The 19,672-nt window shown below is 43.3% G+C and overlaps 1 protein-coding gene across 2 annotated transcripts in view; it reads left to right on the top strand.

Moving 5' to 3' along the window:
- NR1I3 (nuclear receptor subfamily 1 group I member 3) overlaps nucleotides 1–19,672 on the top strand; it is a 994,139-nt gene that overhangs the window by 373,445 nt on the left and 601,022 nt on the right. For both annotated transcript variants that reach the window (XM_069604681.1, XM_069604680.1), the window contains exon 3: nucleotides 8,076–8,206. In XM_069604681.1, coding sequence (XP_069460782.1) covers nucleotides 8,076–8,206 — 131 coding nt within the window. The remainder of the gene's footprint in view (nucleotides 1–8,075; nucleotides 8,207–19,672) is intronic.

Genomic DNA, 19,672 nt, shown 5'->3' with positions numbered 1-19,672 from the left:
ATGTCACAGTCAGAAATGGTGACTTAAATGTTGCTTCCTGGAGTTTCATTCCAAATATGAGGGTAGGTCTGTTTGACAAAAGTAGATATCAGCTTTATTAGGGGGTTAAATATACCTTAACTGTTGAAAAACGTTGAAAAAGGAGCTGTATATATTATTACTGCCAATGTTGTAGTCGATTCAACATCCAGAGATGGAACCGCGTTGCATGTCAGAGACCCGATCCAACAGTGCTGACAAAAAATGCAGGGACAGCTGCTGCTCGACTCTGCTGCTGCAGGGCATCACTGCATCCTTGGTGAGAAAAGCAGCAGAAAGTGTATGAAAACACGTTCTGTTCTTCCCTAGAGTGCCGGGGGTCCAAATTCACCCAAAAGGAAGGTAAATGTATTTAACATCCCTCAATTGAATAAAATAAAAGTAACGGAGTGGGAGCTCCGATTCAGCCTGCCATTCCCTGCCGTGCCTGGCCACGCCCCTTCCTAATGCTATATTCTAAGTTCACCTGGAATTAACACAGTGGCTGCATTCCGCAAAGGACCTGAAATAAAGTGAAAGCTACTTTACACTGGTACCTAGAACCAATACACTGGATGTATTCTCCATTCATCTAGATTGAAGCCTGGCTGCATTCTGCAATCACATAGTGTCAACACTGGTTGCACTATGACAATCAACTTGAAAGAATGCAGTGCCTGCACCTTAACATTCGCCTGATTGCATGCTACCACATACAGGGAGAGTTAGAGCATTGTCTCTTACCTGGCAGTTGCTGTTGATTGGTTTTGATGCCTGGATGGGGCCTTCTACGGGCAAAAAAGGGAAAGCTGGGGATGGGAGATGTCCCTGATAACCTCCCCCAACCTTGCTTGGTCGCCCGGGCAGGAGTGTCCTGGTAGAGACACAAGAGCAAGTGTTCTCTGTTCATGAGACTTGACCCAGGGACCACCTTGGAGCCCTATCATTTGAGAGAGATGAGTAGAAGCATAGACAGGGTAGGATCTGAGTGGGCAAGGCCCACCGAAAATCTATGAATACCCATGGTGAGCAGCAGGTGTCACTCTACGGCTTCTCCCTGCATGGCAGGAACCATCAAGCGCACCCTGCTTCTTGTCTGCATGAAGCGTGGCAACCAGAGGCCTACAGAGCAGCTAAGGAGACAGCGTTGTTGAGTCTGGAGGGAAACGGGTAATGAATAGTATGCCTTTTTGTCTGTGCGAATGCATTTGTGCGAGGATTTTATAAATGTATGCGTGCAGGCATGCATGTGAGGGGGTGCTGTGTGAGTGTGCATATGTATGCAAGGGAGTGTCTGTGTAAGTGCACAAGTATGAATGAATGCAGTGTGAATGGTGTGCATGGGTGTGAGTGCACATGTGAATGAGAATGCAGTGTGAATGTTCTGGGATGCTTGTGTGAATGACCGAGAAACTGTATGGGTGTGTGACTGGCGGCTGAATGTGTATGAATGCGTGTGTGCGTATGAGGCCGGGCCCAGGGGGCCTTGAAGCATGAACGTTTTCTGACACTGGCATGGCATGTTTTATTAGCATTTGTGGTCCAAACAAAGCCAATTCTTTTAGGAGCGTTATTACGTGTAGGGGTTGGAGTGTGCAGAGGTTACTACAGCTGGGCAGGCAGCCTGCATCTTTTCATACTGTGGCATGACATTTTATACTCGCATTAGGGCAAAGCCAGCATGATGGGTGTTAGCACATGGAGAGGGCATGGCGTGTGTCCTTACTGGGGCATTGCGTTTTTTACTGATGTGACGTCAAGGACAAGGGCAACATGAGTGTTCTTACATGGGGAGCATTTTGGGAGCCTGCAAACGTTTCCTTACTCTGGCATGGCATCTTATTTAGCTGGTGTTAGGGTTGAATAAAACTAAGTGTTCTTATTTGTATAGTCGGCAATGACATGTGCTTGTACTGTGGCATGGCTTTTTTTTAAAACTGGCATTAAGGCAAAGCCAATAGGAGTACGTTCTTACGTGGGGATTCTGACAAATGGTGGCAGAGCCAGCATTAACATGTTTTGTTATATTATCAACACTGGCATTATGGGCAAAGCACACATAAATATGTTCTTACGTGGGAATACTGGCACCAGCATGGACATGGATGGGCACAAACATGACAATGTTTTTTGTACTGGCATGTAGTGGGCAAAGGCATCATGAAAATGGTTTGGAAAATGCTCCTGTGCTTTATTGGTGATTTGGCATCGAATGGACTTTTTCATATTTTACTCCACAAAACCGATTGTAAACTGTGTGGCTTTTTACCCCATTTGTTACAGAAATGTAGTGTAAAATGCAAAAAGGGGGCGAACGGCATGCTTCGTGCTCCCTCGCTACACTCGGGTCGCTCCTGCGCATTCGGCCAGGCGCGGAACAAACACCCTTCCCTCTGCGCACACTCCTTGGGGTGGGCCCACCTACATTCGCTTCAGGCCCCACTTGTTCAACAATCCGGACTACGCCTATGAAAATGAGAAGCACTCAAAGAAATAAGTGGATGGCAAAGAGCATGGTTGCACTGCAATATAGGGCAATGCCCAAAGTGCAGGCACAACCTGCTAGTGTGCGCCAGTTTTTTGGTCAAAGTAGGCCAACGTTTTGGCCAATTTGTTATATCACTGTATACCGATTAGTTCTGAGCAGGGTTATTGAATATATATTCTTTAAAGTGCACAATTTGCAATGCATTTTTACCAAAAGATCCCCCTTGGGAACTACTCAAGCAGCATGTGACAAAAGGAACATTTTGGGCCACTTTTTCATTGGTGCCTGGGCCAATTGTTTGCTACAGTCTGAACCTGACAAAGAGAAAGATGAGGGGAAGGAAAACAATAAGAGTTGACATCTTGACCATAGCAGGAAATGCTTCTGCAGACTGCAGTGCTGGATGCATCAGTGCATCAGGGACATGCTGGGCATGTCCTGCTCAATGGGAAATATAAAGCAGCAGAATTACAGAGAGGTGGAGGTGGAAGAAAGGAGCTCAAATGAGCCACTGAGAGATGAAGCTGAGATGGAAGCAGAAAGATGAGCGAAAAGGAGGTGACCTGAGGAAACTGGTAGAAATGTAGGTCTGAGAAATTAATGATGTGAGAGATAAACTAATAGCTGGTGGTGAGCTAAATACTGGTAGTGAAAGAGATTGCAGGATGGGAGCTTTACATCTGATGGGTATCCAGTGGTGAATGAGTGGGAAATGATTTGGATGGGAGAGTGACATCATGACAGGAGAGAGAGAATGGTAGACATTAGGCAAACTGGAAGAGATGGGAAGTGCGAGAATGAAAAACTGGTGTAAGAGTGAAACATAGTGAGATCGAGATGAGAGTGGTGGAGTTGGGAGTGAAACCTGGAGAGATTGATAAGAGAAATGGGCAGAAGTACAAGAGAGAACCTGAAAGCAATAGTGGAAATAGAAGGCCATAGGTAGGTGTTGCGGGCCACATGCAGGTGAGAGGTAGGTATGAGTAGGAGGAAAGTGGGAATGAGAGCCATGGTCGTGCAGGCGGAAAAGTCGGAAGGAGGACTGTTGGCAACTGCCTGAGAGAGTATGGTACACAAATTCCTTTTGGAAAACAGACCATCATGAAGGAAGTTAAACCTCTCCTTCCATGGTCACCGGCTCCGGTGAGGCAAAATAAGGACTAATGGAGAAAGGTGGAGAAGGTGTGGGGATACAATCAAAGAGGAGTCCTAGTGACCACATGGCTGGAGGAGAAATACCATGAAGCGGAAGGAGAGCAAACCACTGAAGGAGAGTTGAACAGAGACATGGAGAGGTCAGGAGGGGAGAGCACCCCGCCGTGGAAAGCTGGTCGAAGGCCTTGCAGTAACAAGGAGAGCAACCTCCTTTGAATTTACCAATGTGAACTGGGAATACCAGTATCTGTCCATATGACGCTAACAGGAAATAATAAGAACAGGCCTTGTTGTGCAAACTGAGCATGATGGAATTCGGCCTTATGGTTGTAAGTAGGCTCATGGAATCTTCACTAATGCCACTAATTGTCATTATGCAATCTGGGCTTGAAATCCTCAAATTGTGTTTTACGATAGAATTTAATGCTGCTTTGATAATTCTACAGTATGCTATTTGTCAATATTTTACTGACTGGACTTGAGGCAACCTTGTCTTACTCTGTCAACTGGGCCTTAGGAGCCTGATAGCTAGACATAATGTTATCAAATCTTGCTCTCCTAAATGAGCCTACTCGAAGTACATAGATCCACAGAAATGGTGCCTCATCTCTGCATCTAATGTCTCGATATAGTGAGCTTTCTTTTATAAGTTTACTTTGCTGTTGCCCGTCAAATGGTTCCTAACGAATTGTGTGAATAGGCAGGTCTGCGCGCTTTCATACAAAAAGAATTGAATACCTTTTAAATACTGGATATCAGTTATTATTGAAGTTTCTTAATATTATCTATTCAGCGCATATCTTGTCTTTGGCTGTGATTTAACGGTGTGTGGGAAATATATTGTAGTCGTCTTTAGTAAACCATTTTTGTAAAAGCCAGAACAGATGCTGCCTATGGATATTACAGATATTGTTGTTAATGTAGCTCAGTGTTTCAAGATTACAGATATTGTCTTTCTTCAGTAGAAAGGGTCCTGTGGCAACGTCTTATTTTCTTGGTCTGGGTGATGTGTCTGGGGTGAACTTGGGGGCTGTGATTAAGGCCCAGCGGGTGCTACAATGAGGGTCCCCCAGGGTGCCCAGTCCATCACCAACCTTCGGTTTATGGTGTTGACCCTGGTTATCTGAATCTGGCCAATCTGAAAAGGCAGGAAGACAAAGAAGGGCTCCATGAAAGGTAATTGGGCTGTGGTAGAGGAAGTGTGTTTCAAAGAATGACATCTGAAAACGGGGAGAGGGTCGAGGCACAGGTCCTCCAGACAGGAAATCCCAAGAACCTTTTTATCCCCCGCAGTATCTGAGGGAGAGGACATATATTACATGACTCTATAGAATAAGGAAGGACCCTGGCTCAGATGCACGCCTTAAAACACCCAGTGAAGCCCCACAGAAAATGGTATCTGTTGTTGAGACCCAAACTTTTTCCAGTGAGTGATAGATTTCACACATATTAATAGGTGCAGTCTGTGCTGAAAGAAGAGACACATTGTTAGAATTCTCAAGCTGGCCAATGTTATGTAACCCTTTTTTATTTTTGGAGTCTGGGAAAAGCAGTCTGTTGTTTATAATTGGAAAGTCAAAACTATGGGCCTCTTTACGAGTTTGGAGGCAGGTCCGTGGTCCCTGAATGGAGAAATACCGGGCCATTCCGACTTTGGAGGGCCCGGTACTTCCCCATTCAGGGAACCCCATTCCCATTTGAGCCCCTATAGGGCTCAATGGGAATGGGGAGCATGCTAACAACGGGCCCGTTAATGACAGGCCTGTTGTTAGCATGCTGGTCCCCTCGCAGGACCCACAAAGGACGTCTGGTCTGACCAGACGTTCACAGTGGGTCCCGCGAGGGGACCTCATAATGAGGCAGTACGGGGTTAACGGCACCGGCACCTTTACCGGCGCCGTTAACCCCTTACCGCCTCACTTGTAATGAGGCCCAATATAAGTGCCAAAATACAAAGGAGAAACCATCCGAGCTGGATGATGTACTCGAGCCATACATGAGACAGTTTGTTCGTTCAGCCGAAAAATGATAATTCACACCTCAGAGTAAGGATTGTATTCTATATGGCAAACGTATATATTTCAGTATCCATGATTTGGTGTTGAACAAGTTTACTAAGCTGCAAAGAGGATTCTAAAGTGTATACTGAGGGAATGTGTCTAGCAATGAGATAGGTGTATACATGTCCTTTAGATGTGTGCAAAATACCTGAGATTTGGTGCCCAAACCTGACAGCTCTGTGGTATGCCAAATGAAAGATGGCGTTCAACCAGGATTCAATTGTTTGAGAAGCCTCATTTCGACTTTGAAAAGTTGAGATCCACAATATGTCTGACTTTGGAATGCATGTCTGTGGGCATGCATGCAGGTAATGTATACTCTGAAAACGTAACTATCAAGCAGCAGAGCGCAGAACAAAGAAGGGGGACAATACAACGAGAGAAGCACAGTGAGGAAATGTCGGGTGAAGGGGATTAGTGCAAGAAGAGCTACAGTGTCTCCAGTTTCTTCCTTAAGTACTGTAGAGATGGTGGCACGTGTGATGTGCACCAGTATTGAACCCGGGGGGTCCTCAAATCAGTAACATGTCATGCATGGATGGGATACAAAATAACTCTTGCACAAATAATAAGACTGACTCAGGAAATTGGCAAAAGTCTCATCCAGCTGTTTTATTGTCAATTGTCTTAAACAGGGAGTTACAACAGACATCAACGGATGTCGCTCGAGTTCTCAAAGCATTTCATAAAAAATTACACTTCGTACTTGGTAGATAGCTGAAAGAGCAAAAATAAGTCAGGGAGGCTCTGAGTTTAATAGAGTGACACGAAGGAAATTTAAATGTCAAGACGCCTCTTTCCCCGACAAGTATAAACGTTGACATGAGACATGAATTGGCGATGTGAAAAGGGGCGTAGGTGTCTAGTGATGTCAGCTTGAGGGACGGGTCATCTTTTGAAGTTAGGGTGATGGATCAGCGGCTAAGTTGAGCACAAGATGGCAGTACCAAATGTGAGAAAAACTATGGTAAGAGTAATTCGATTTTTTTTTTGCGAACAATGGAAAATACATGCCTGATCAATTGGGCCAATACAATTTCTGAGCGAACTTCCCCTTTAATATGTAAAATATTCTTAAGCATAATTTGCATAATATGTTTGTATTGCTGGGCCTTGCTTTGGCTCTTGGTGACTGAGTGCTTAATATGAATTTTGCAGCTCTTCCTCCTCTATTAGTGGAGTCCAGAAAATCAAAATGAACTTGGGCAAATGGAAAAACAATTCTTTGAGAGCATATGTGTCACTTGTAAAAAAGTCTAAATTGTAACTCAAAAAGCATCTGAAAGAACATAGCTGTTTGGAGATTCAGTCATCTTGGGGCAAAGTATATTCATGTAGGATTTAGATGTTAAACATTAAAACACTGGTGGTTAAAGAAGTTTGCGAGAACACATTTTGTGGCTATGTTGGAAATAAAACTGAAAAGCCACCTAGCTAAATGTAATAACATGTCTGTGGGAAGGTAGTTATTCCACTGCTACAAAATACTGCATTGCAAGACAACTAATCATTGCAAAAAATCATTCTGCTCTTTCAAAAACGCTCTGCAAGTTAAAGATTGAATTTCAGAAATATTTTAGTTGGCATCTTTTGATAGTGACTTACAGTGTGATAAGGGCAATCATTTAGGGTACAGTACTTGTTTGCTTTTTTTAAAAGGCCAACAGATTTCATTTATTTGTCTTCAATAGTTGTCAAACTTTTATCGACGCATTAACTATAAATCACATGAACATTTTGGGTGTTCAGTACCTATGTTTTAATTTATCAACATTCCTATTGTATTAATATGGATAATATGGAATACTTTCCTCCAGAAATTGGAAGTACACATTCTGTTGCATAATGTATGCATCGCAGGATGTTCAACAACTGCCTGGATGAAGGGTACACCTCTGATGACCTCTATTGGGAGCGAAACCTGTGTTGGGAGTTATTGCTTTTACCTTTTTGCAGGCTTTCTTGGATGGTATTTTTCAATTCAATACTGTTACTGGAATGGTAACTGTTTATCGTTACCTGGCTATACGTGCATAGCATTGCACGAACAAAATACAATGATGAAGAGATTTTGCCAGAATGCAGGCCTGGAACCTGGTAAATAGGGTGATTTTAGTGTTATCAATGTGCCTTACCTGGGATGTTCTCCATCTAAAATGGGAACTTGAGAAGAGTGCAAAATATAATGTTCACATGCAAGCCATATAAAATTTACTCTGAGAATGCTAGTTTTGTTCCTACTATTAGCATCATTCTTTGGTGGCCTAATTCATATTTAGGTTGTCCAAAGTGTTCCCTTGTGGCTAGTCGCCTTCTTGATTTCCTAACTCCCTCTCTCCTTTCTTCCATTGCAGACGGTCCATCAGCAAAGGAGTCAGCTTCACCTGCCCCTTCACACGGAACTGCACCATCACCAAGACCAAGCGCAGGCAGTGCCAGGCCTGCAGGCTTCAGAAGTGCCTGGATGCTGGCATGAGGAAGGAGAGTATGTTTCAATAATCTTTCTACAATGGGCTAGACAACCTTGGGGTAGCAGGAGAGGTGGACCTTGAAATTATGTTATGTCTCCATTGCAAAATATTTTCTAAGTAAAGTGTTCAATTCCCAAGTAAGTAAACTTTGGAATTTTGTGTGAATGCAAAATGTGGCGTTTCCATTGCTTAATAACTTTTCCTTTGAATGAAATAACTTTGAAACACTTTGCAACATATGAGGATAATATTCTCTCTCAGGTCTGAGAAGGAATGAATGTGCTGTGCTTTCTGGAAATGCTTGAAGGCCTCCCTGTAAAGAAGACAGATAATGATTCACCACAAGTGTTTCATAAACCGATTGTTTTTGGTTCATTTTTTAGGCTGCATAGTAGAACATATGACATGCCCCCTTCTGATGCCCAGAGCGCTATAAAAATTCTCAAAGCACTGTACAAATAGAATGATCATCACCTGTTCCAGGTTAACTAGTTTTATTACTCCTTTGTGGTAGAGTGCTAGACAATAATGCTGCTGGAGTGTATGCTAGTTACTAGCCTTTCCATCATATTCATTCAATCCTTGGCAGGGCTAGTAATATTTTCCCATAAAGTATACTGATTTATAAATTAGTGCTAAACTTGCATAAATTGCCTTGAGCATTGGGGAAAGCAGTTTGAAATCTATTCACCAGGTTATCATATTTTGGAAATATAGGCTAAGTTGTTCCCTCTAAGAAGGACTGGACACAAGCTAGGCAGTCTGGTTTTGAACCACTTGTTAACAATTCATCTATCCACCGGTATATATGAAAGGAAAATGATATCTGTGGCATTCCTCCTTCTATTCATGTATATTTATATATTCTATGTTTCTATGTTTTTACGTCGACTATCGTTTGATAGTAAACAGCTTGGTGACACACATTTAGTTGGCCCAATTTAATCTTGTCTTATTGTTATGCAGGGTCCCCCTTCCCTACCCTACACCACCCTTCCCTTCTAATCTACCTCCACATGCACATACATATATATATTTGTATTCAAATTGTAGACTGTCAAAATATATCTGCATTGTCCACAAGGCCTTCTGGGGCCTGGGGCCTCAAACCCTTCAACTCTCTCTTCCTAAATATCTTCCTTCTCGAGCTCTTCGCTCATCCGCCTCAAACTCCCTCAGGGTCAGTCGCTACTCCAAGCAATGAATTGGTGGTAGATCTCTAGCTTCGGCTGGGGCCTCTCTGTGGAACAGCCTCCCTGCCTCACTGAAACTTGAGGAGAACCATCTCCAGTTCTGGAAGCACCTCAAAACCTTTCTCTTTGCTTCTGCCTTTTCTCCTCCTCTCCTCTGCTGAATCCCTGGCTAAACCTGCACAGGTTACCTGGCCACCCTCTGTTCTCGGGCCGAGGTCCCCTCCACTGCCAGTCGGACACTTGCACTGCATTCCTGGAAACCCCCTGCACTCGTAACTGTCTCTGTATCCCTACAGTCCCACTACCAGCATTTGACACCGGATGTCTGCACTTACCCTTGCACTTGCCACAAGCTGGCCGTACTTTACTTATTGTTATTATTCTTTATCCCATGTACTGCACTTCCCCCTCCCCCTCGCACTTTCACCCTTACCCCTTCCCATGCACTTGCGCGATCTGAATGACACCTGGCCTAGTAGGATCGCTGTCTGTCTTCCCTCTGTTCCCCCTCCCTTGCCTCGTCGCGCCCTGAAACACTTGTGTATGGCTGCATTATAAATGCTATATCATATCATATCATATGACACACATTACATACCTATAATCGTCTTTCTGATGCTTGTATCGGGTTAGGTTCAAATTCTTTGCATTAGTCAACATCTCGTGGTTGATGCAGAGTATTACATGACTTGTTTTAAAAAATGAAAAGAGATGTCGACAGGGCATTTTTGTAATACTATCCCTACTGTGGCATGCACTGTACCCATGGTCCTTCACGCGTCGAGGTCCTCAGATTGTTTTTTGTTTCTGCCCTGAGTTTGCATGAAGTGTATCTTAAAACAGAAGAAAAGTGCAGAAGGTGTAAGTTGTCTATGCACCTTCTATTCCCAAAGAGGGGAGGAAGGGTGGGCGCATATGAATCTAAGCAGATACAAGCATCAGAAAGGCGATTACGGATATGTAATGTTTGTCTTCTGAGGTTTGTGGATCTGCTTAGAATCGCATGCTTTGCATGGACTAGCGAGCAGTCCCCGGAGATGGAGGTGGGTTGCTAGAATGGACAGAGGCAAAAAGATGTCTTAACACTGCTTATCCTACTAGAGAATCACTCCTAGTCTGTGCATCCACACAATAATGTTGGGTAAATGTGTGAAATGAGCTCCATGTTGATGCCCTACAGATTGCTTCTAAGGGCACATTTGCAATGAAGGCTATTCTTGGTGTAAATGATAACTCTTTATTAGCTAATCTGTAGCATTGTTATATGCATTTTACAATCCATTTGAAAATGACTGCTTTGGAGACAAAATCCACTTCTCTCCCTACAGCTAAGGAAACAAATAACTGTTCTGTTTTCCTGAATGGTTTTGTCTGATTGAGATAGTGCATGACAGCTCTTCTAACGTCTAATGTATGTAGTGCTCTAGCTCCAGAGTTCTGCGGGTCTTGAAAAAATGTCAGCAGTTCAATAGACTGATTAACATGGAACCTACAAAATGAACTTTGGTGCAAACCGTCGGTGTGTTCTTAGAACTACTTTGTTCTTGTGTATCGTGACAAAAGGTTCTTCCACTGGTGATTCTTGGAGCTCACTCACCCTTCTTCTAGATTTGATGGCTATAAGAAAAGCACCCTTCTAAGTGAGATCCCTGAGGCTTGATTTATTCATGGGTTCAAAGGGGGGCCCTATAAGCTTACTCAAGACAATGTTTAAATCTCGCCCTTGGGGTGGATTTGCAATAGGGGGATACATTCTCTTTACCCCCTCCATGAAGGCTTTTACGATTGAAATCTTCCACCATGAAACTTTGCTTTGTGATGTAGTGTATGCAGAAAGAGCAGCTAAATGGACCTTCAGGGAATTAAACACTGGACCGGAGTCCAATAAGTGTAGTAGATAGTGCTCTATGTTAGAAGGTGAAGAAGTCAATTGGATTAATATTAGTCTTTCAACGCCATATGACAAATATGTTCCCCTTGCTAAAGTAGAAGTGTCTAGTGTTAGGTTTATGTGCTTCTTTTAGTAGAGGTAATAAAGGTAATTTTGGGCTCATTTATTTTGACTTCCCTCTGGGAGGATGGGGGAATTATTGATAATTATAGATAATTTTCTACTAAGACTAATAGCACTTATGGCTATGTTTTTGTCTTTTTTGGCATCCTGTAGTGTGGAAGATGTCAAGTGTCTGCAGGAGACACAAGCTCGGAGTCACGTCCAGAGTATATCAAGGGTCTTTTAGTATAGGTCCTCTGCATCAAGAGAGACAAGGAATGTTCACCTTTATGGGACTATGAACAGAAACATGTCGAGCCATGGCCTCTGCTAATTGCAAAGGTTTATGTATAACTGACTGGTATTGCATGGAGATGGAGTCATAACAGTTCCTACAAATCTTATACTAACCCATAGACTGCATCAAACTGTCCTGTTCTGCATATAACAACCTGCTCATACCTTGTAAGAACAAAAGTTACTTTTTGCAAAATTCTTGCAGTTTTTTGCACACTTACTGATTACTTGCACTGTATGTATTATTGTGTATGTGAGTCTCTGTGATGTTATGCTTGTATTTTGTATGTACCATAGCCATTTCTGTTTTTTTATATTAATGGGTTAAAGATTTCTGTAATTTTTTCTACCCATGGATTTTTTTCCAGTTTTTTAATATTATAGTACACTTGTAGTCCTTGCCACACTATGAGAGATGTAAGGCCTGGTTAGTTTCATTGGTGGGCAAACAGACATCATGAGTAGGTGTGAGTACTATGTCTGACATTCCCACATTGGAGAAACTAGGGTCATTGTTAGGTGTTCATGGTGCATTTTGTGGATTACTCTTTTGAGGTGTGGAGTCGGAGGAACATTTTAAGCAAATATCCCATACTAACTGCTACACAATGCGTTCTCTTGGGATTCCCTCTGGGGGAATCTGCAGGCATAGGTGTGGTATTTTGCATTTTCTCTCGTGGCAAACAGAACTATGTTTGGCTGTCTCCATTTTGCGAAGATGTTTTTCACAATGGTTGTGTGTAGCTCCCACTCGTGTTCCGAGGGTAAGTCTGTATTTCTGCTTTGTGTGTCTGCTAAGCAGTTGTGTTCCCCCGGAATGTGTTGTGACACAAGGAAGATGTTTCTCTGGAGGCTCCACCTCCAAATATTGTCTGCTAGTCTTGTCAGATTTAGCAAATATGTTCTACCTTGTATATAAAACATGGGGGTGGGCTGTCTGTGAGAATGAGTACAGTTTGCCAAGTGATGTTGGAAAGCTTCTAGGGCTTTGTACACTGCTAACAACTCTGGGACATTGATATGCTTCTTTGTCAGTGTCTGTGTCCATATGCCGTGTGCTGTTTGGTGGACGTAATGAACTCCCCAACCTGAGGGCAATGCATCTGTTGTTATTGTGGCTTGTGTTGGTGGGGTGACAAAGGGTTTCCCCTTCTGTCGGTTGTCTTTTGTCCACTACTGAAAGTGCTCACACCACCATCTGTGAAACCACCACTAGATTGTCTAATCCTCCTTGTGCTTGTGACCATTGTTTCTCTAGCCATTCTTGTGGTGGATGCATGTGTAGACTTGCATGTGGCACATTGAATATGCATGATGCCTTCATACCAAGAAGACACATCACTTTCCTGATTGTTACCTGACGACCAGCTGTTTAACCTGGGATTTGGTGCTGCATGTTTTGGACCCTCTCATTGAAGGGGAAGAATAAAGCATCTTCTTTTCAAATGATTGCCCCTAGGAATTGTTTGATTTGACTGGGGACTAGAGTTAATTTTTTTTCTTGTTGATGGACAATCCTAATTGAAATAGGTTTATTGTGTCCTGTTACGAGCTAGTCGTCTAGATAAGATTACACTGGGATTGATTGTCTCTGCACGTGCGCTGCTACAACAGCTAGTACCTTTGTGAAAACCTGAGGGGCTGATGCGACTCAAAGGGTATTACTTTTAATTGGTAGTGTGTGGACCCCACTTTAAACCATAGATACTTTCTGTGAGCTGGTAACATTGAAATGTGGAAGTATGCATGTTTCATATCCCGTCTTGCCATGTAGTCTCCCCTCTTTAGTAGCAGAATTACCTCTTGTAATGTTGTTATTCTGAACTTCAGAGGTTGTACATGTGTGTTTGCAGGTATTAGATCTAACACTGGGCGTTTTGTTTTGTCTTTCTTTGGAACAAGGAAGTACACAGAATAAATACCCTTGTTTACCTCTGATGGAGGGATGGGTTCTATGGCTCCCTTTTCCTGCAGTGCTTCTACCTCTGCATGGAGGATCTGCTGATGTTCCAGAGACATGTTTGTGTGTCTTGGGGGATGATTGTGTGGTCTTGCCTTCTTTTACTGTTGTCAGCAGCCACTTGTCTGTTGTGATCCTCTCCGACATGTGAGCGAAGTGAGAATTGCAACCTCCCTAGTACCCGTAGTAAAAGGCACATGTGCACCACTTTGTGCCCAACTTGTTCTTCATTTGGTACAAATCCATCGAGCAGATTTTACTGTACACGTATGTAAATGATGCACCTTTTTGCTTATGGGAAAATTAACATGATTAGTCAAAAGACATTTTTCCCATACTTAATAGATTTTGAACCGCTTTTGAACCGCACAGAAAATGTGCCCCAAATTTATGATTGGATGGTGGGGGCATGGCAGACAATTGTTTTGCCGCGTTTGAGACACATACATGCAGCAAGTCAAATGTTATTAGCAATAGAATGTTTGCTAACATCAGTGGTTAATGGTTACTTTCACCCTAAATGGCAGTGTGGTTAGAACAACTGTGGACATAGATGCCGTTTTGAACATACCCTGGGTACAGTAAACATACCAAGAGTGCTTAGAATGGTTAGAAATGTGAGGCAGACAACTTTGTGAAAGTTTTTCAATAGATCCCATTTTATTAACTCAGAAGGTTGCATACATGCCTCACTATCCCTACCCTGACAAGGATTCCCCAGCCTAAAATAAACTAAAGGACACACTCTAAATAAAGGTTTCTGTCACTCACACTTATATACACAATAATTCAATAAGGAAATATATGTCAGTTTAACAACAACAACAAATATAATATAGTTCATACTACAATAGCTGCTTCTTCTGATAACCTGGGGGAACTCCCCTTCCTCAGATTCAAGGAGTCTTTTTCTTTAACTGTTCAAAAAGGATAAGGAAATCCTGTATCATAACAAAAACTTAATAACAACTTGACAACACAAAAGTTCTAACTTGTTTAACAAAACTCTTCCCACTTGTAGCCATGGTCTTGAGACAGATTCTTGTTATCAACAATGTATATTTCAATAAAGCTCTTGAACAGTTTCTTGTCATCAACAAAGAATATCTTCAGAACTTCATTCACTTTAAAACAAATGTCTTTGTCAGCATAGTTTGGCACCACCTTAGTTTCAGTATTTCAGTTTCAGTATTTCTTCACCAAAACATTTCAGTGATTCTTCAACAACTTCTTCATAAGCTTTATCTCACCGTAGTACTTCATGAATGGTTTAATTTCATGCCAGGCTTACTGCTACTACAACTCTCTGCCCCGGTGTACTCTTGCCAGAACAGAACCAATCGTTGCAAAGCTCATGGCCTGGTATACTCTCCTGCCAGCCAAGAAAAACTACTGCAGTTCTCTGTTTGGGTATACTCTCCTGCCCAAACAGAATCAATTGATACAAAGTTCTCTGACCTGGTTTAATGCCTTGCCAGGCCAAACTACCAGCTCTAAGTACTTCTGTGGTAAGGGTCAACTTCAAATGTTTTAGTATTGTCTTCTGCTTCACACAATTAGATTTGAGGATGTCTTCAAGGGAAACAAGAATCACGCTGATGCTATTTACTACACCTAAGTGTTTGCCACACGCAAGACAGGCAATGCTTACTTCCTCCTGAACCTCTGATTTCAGAAGGGCATCCCTACTGCCAATCTTGTTCCGCCTTTGTATTATTAACCAAATGCTGATAATAACTCTTTCTCTCCTTCACACTGCATTGGCAATGTGGATTTTAGACATTCAGTACACCTGGGCATTATTCTTCACAAACAATGTTATTCTTAGTAATCTTATTTTGGCTTAGGCAATCCTTGGAGTTTGTCAACTGACTACCTGTGAACCCCTTTTGGCTTTGGCAAGAAGGTTTTAGGTTCCCTTCTTGAGATATTGCCCCTTTGTGTGGTTGGCTTTTAGTATAACTGACTATGCAAAAATCCCCTCCTTCAGTTGGAAATCATTAACTTGTCTTATATCAGTTCAGTATTCAAAAGGCAGACTGGATTCATGGAACCTGCAATCACAGAGCGCTCCGGGATCACAATATAATAGTGAACTCACCGGGTTTGGCGTGCATGTCCGTTTGCCTAGCTGCTTCCAGCTCGTCTGCTTCAGATCGCCTACGGGGCCCGGCAACCTCACCTGCTTCCCCAGCGATTTGGTGCTCACCTGCCACCACTGTGCTTTAAAGAGGGGAAAGTTAAACAAAGGTATACTTTCCCCTGCCCAACCTCTGCAGCTGAAATCTCAAACCCATACGAACCTCTCAGGACCGAGATCAGCTTCTCTTGCTACTCTGGTCCCAGCGTCCTAGTTCCTCTGCAATTTCTTCCTCTTCTGCTTCTTGGAGGCTTCACAATTCCTCCATACACTCCTGCTGCTGTTGCATCGGCTGCTTCACATTCTTCCACCTTTTTTCGGCTGGCCTGAACCTGAGGGGGTCTTTTATGCCTCTCAGCTACCCTCAGGTGTGGGTCATCAACCTTGATGGGATGCACAGTGCAACCTCATGCCTATGCAGCCCTTTTCTTCACCCCAGTACTATGGGTATTCTGGGACTCGAAGTCCACTACACAAAAATGTGTTTTCTCATTAATATTTTCTCCACCAAGTTCTTTTCTCTCCTTATGCATATTCCTTAAAGGGGTATCATAAGGAGTAAAAGATATATTTGGGTTTACAGAGGAATTAAGTTTTTACAGATTTAAATTGGTAACTTTTAAAGACACCTTTGCATGCTTGTTGTGTGACTCATAGGGTTTCCTAATTCTGGGAGTGTTATAAACTTTACAAGAGTTTTTCTCACTCTCGACACATGACTGGTTATAATTGTCTTCGCTCACATTCTGACACTTCACTTTAGGGAATAACTTTTCTTTTTGACAACATGCCATTATATGTGCTGGCATTAATGATACTCCCTTCCTTGAGGTAGACAAGTACAGCGTCTCGTCCCATGAAACCTCCTGTCCCCACAGTGCCCTTCTCCTCCCAGGTGATCCTCCCAGCTAACACCGCCCCCCAGGGTCAAGATCAGGAAGTGTCTGCCTTTCCCTGGCCACCTGAGAGGAGACTTTAGGTAGGGTTTTAGTGAGGACTCCATAGGATTCATCACAGTGCCATCTGGGCATGTGTATGACCATGCTCAGCAGGTTCTGTTTTTATGTTATGTTGTATTTATTTTATACTGTGTCAAACCCCCATCATAGTGGTCTCAAAGTGCCTGGCCCATCCAGAAGTTGACTAATGTGCCCCTGCCTTAGCTGTATCCAGATGTTAGTCTGCAGGAGAAAAGGGGCTAGGAGAAGATGAGGGGATGGGAAAGCAGATGCAAGAGACAGACAATGAGGGGTAATTTTCAAAGGAGAAGGAATGTTTGCAATCGCTTAACTGCATGTGGATCTGTTAATGTGGACCATAACTCGGGATTGCAGAAGGTGGTGTATTTTAATCATGATGATCGATTGGTACACAACATATGCAGAATTTGGGAGATGCCATGCCTGTAGGCCAAGTGTGGACCAGTAAATAATAGACTGTGTTAAAGGTGAATGTAGTTGGAGAACAAAAGTGTGGGATTGGTTGCTATGAATCAGCTGATAGGTTATGGATTTACATATATGTTACAAGGCTGGCACTCCTTGGAGTGAGAAGATGTGACCATAATGCCCTTGTTCATGAGTTGAGAGTTCAGGTAACTCCTTCATGGACCGGGTTAGCCCCAAATGCTCTGTTGCATTATCCTCCTAGTTGCACTTCTGGCTGAACCAAAGTGCACTGCCACAAGAGTAAGATGTATTATGTCATGTAAATGTGACCCTACATTGAACCAAATCATCAGATTAAGATCATAATTAGCATAAGCCAGTACCAAGACTAATGTGGACACAAACTGGGAACAAGACCACAGCAGTACCCACCCAAAGGACACTATCCACAGCAGCCCTACCCAAGAGCTAGGTAACTTTAGGACAGGACCAGAGATCATGATAACAGCAGTAACAGCAGGCACAACAAGGTCCTCACCTGTGAAGTGATAAGTCATGGTAGATCTCTTATGTTATGCTAATTAGCATCTAAACTGCTCCTGTCAGTCCCTGGGGGGGCAAAGCCCATCAGCAGTGATGGAGTAGTGTGGCCCCACCAGGCCTGAACCAGATGCTGGTCCATGGAAGAAGGTGGTCGCGAGGAAGAGAAGAACATGCAGAAGTATAGAATTGTACAAATGACAAAAGATGGTACTAGACAGTGGGAATGTAGAAGGGAATGGGAATGTTGACGTAAGAGTGCATAGGACAGAGTGCTGATGGGAAAAAAAGCAATTAAGCCTTGCGGTGGAGTTTTGAGCATTATTGGGTATTCCAATATCTTGCCAGGAAGAGCCAGATAGCCAGTGCATGACTCTGTGATGGTCTTAGGCTTTACCCAGATGATGCTTGTATAATAACCAAACCTGTAACTGAGAGGAAGAACTGGAGGTGCAGATCCAGCCAGCTTAAGTATCAGGACCAGTGCTGGTCATGTATGGGTGAATGCAGAGACACGAGAGGGGAAGAATCAGGGAATAAAGACCAGAGCCACCACCTTCAAGAGCAAAATCGGCTTGGCTCCTTGCGGAGTGAGGCGTATTAAGATATCAATTATGTTAATTTCTGTTGGGCTGCAGCAGAAACACACCTGCAGCCAACCAGACCACTCTGGCCTATCCACCAGGCTTCAAAATTACGCATCGGTTACTATGTAGCAACAATACACTGCCTTGGATAGACCATGACAGCAGTTCTCATTGTTAGAGAGGGCCTCAAGAGCACACCAACTCTCAAAGACATTTCAAGGTTTTGCATTAAAGAAATGTATTAAAGGGCTTGTTAGGGGCCGTCCCTCTCTCCCTCATCTAGCGCTGGCAGTTCCCTCTCCAAGCCTGGCATCCCTCCACTAATATAGCAATCGCCCCGAGTCAGGGGGCGTATATGGATGGTGAAGGCCTGCTAGCCCAAGCCTAGGCAGACCTGAGCTAAGCAGATGCCTCAGCGAGGGTTGCGGGCCATGCTATTCGTAACCCAGGGTTTACCTGGGTAGCAAATAGTTTTTTTTCTTCAGGAGACGGGCTGCGTGCATATTGCGTGACTCCAATCTCCCGAGGAATAAAAAATGATGGCCACAATGGTGGTTATAGTCCCTTTTCTATTTCTGAGGTGACAACCGTGTACGGGAGGAGCACCGAGACCGAAGCACTACGCTCCAGCCAAGCAGGTAAGTGTGGAGGGAGAGAGTGGTGGGAAAGAGTATGTTTGTTTTGGAGGGTTTGAGGTGGGGGGAGGCAACAGGGGAATTCTCCCTGTTACCTCCCCACAATCAAGGTGGCACCACCCGGGGAAGGGCATCGGATGGCTGGAAAGATCAGACAGTACACAGTGTATTCTCACCCCCTTTTCAAGCCACCTGATTGGCTGAGTGCCCTTCCCCGGGTGTGAATATACAAATAGTGCCTGCTGGACATGGCCTATGGGTGTGGTCAGAGGATACTGCACACATGACATGATCGTGAAAATGAAAGCAGACAAATTTAAGAAAATTGCATTGAAAGTGATTGTTCCGTATCTGTGGAATCTCAAGCCAAGTAAAAAAAAATTGCAATTATTTTGGGCCTGAAACATTGATTACACTTAGCCAAGCTTGGGATGATGAGTGTTGGGAGCTGGCCAGATCAGTTAATTTGGTGATTCTATTTTTGACATGTACAAGCATTAGAGGAACTTTTTGCATCTTAAAATGTAATGCAAGCTTAACTACAATCACTATATATACATATATTACACGGCCTGCGGTAGCGGCCGTGTAGTTATGGTTAAGTTGCTAATCCCATAGGAAGAGCACTTTTTGGGCGGCTTATAACTTCGCTCCCCCTGGACGAATCCTCACCAAACTTTGCAAAAAAAATATATGGCCCACTCTGAATTATTTTGAAAAGGTTGGTGAGGTTTGGTTCAGGGGGGC

The sequence above is a fragment of the Ambystoma mexicanum genome, chromosome 1p (assembly GCF_040938575.1).
Source record: "Ambystoma mexicanum isolate Mex_15411 chromosome 1p, UKY_AmexF1_1, whole genome shotgun sequence".
Classification (NCBI taxonomy): Eukaryota; Metazoa; Chordata; class Amphibia; order Caudata; family Ambystomatidae; genus Ambystoma; species Ambystoma mexicanum.
The sequence above is the reverse complement of the archived record's forward strand: the minus strand, read 5'-3'. Positions and strand labels throughout refer to the sequence as shown.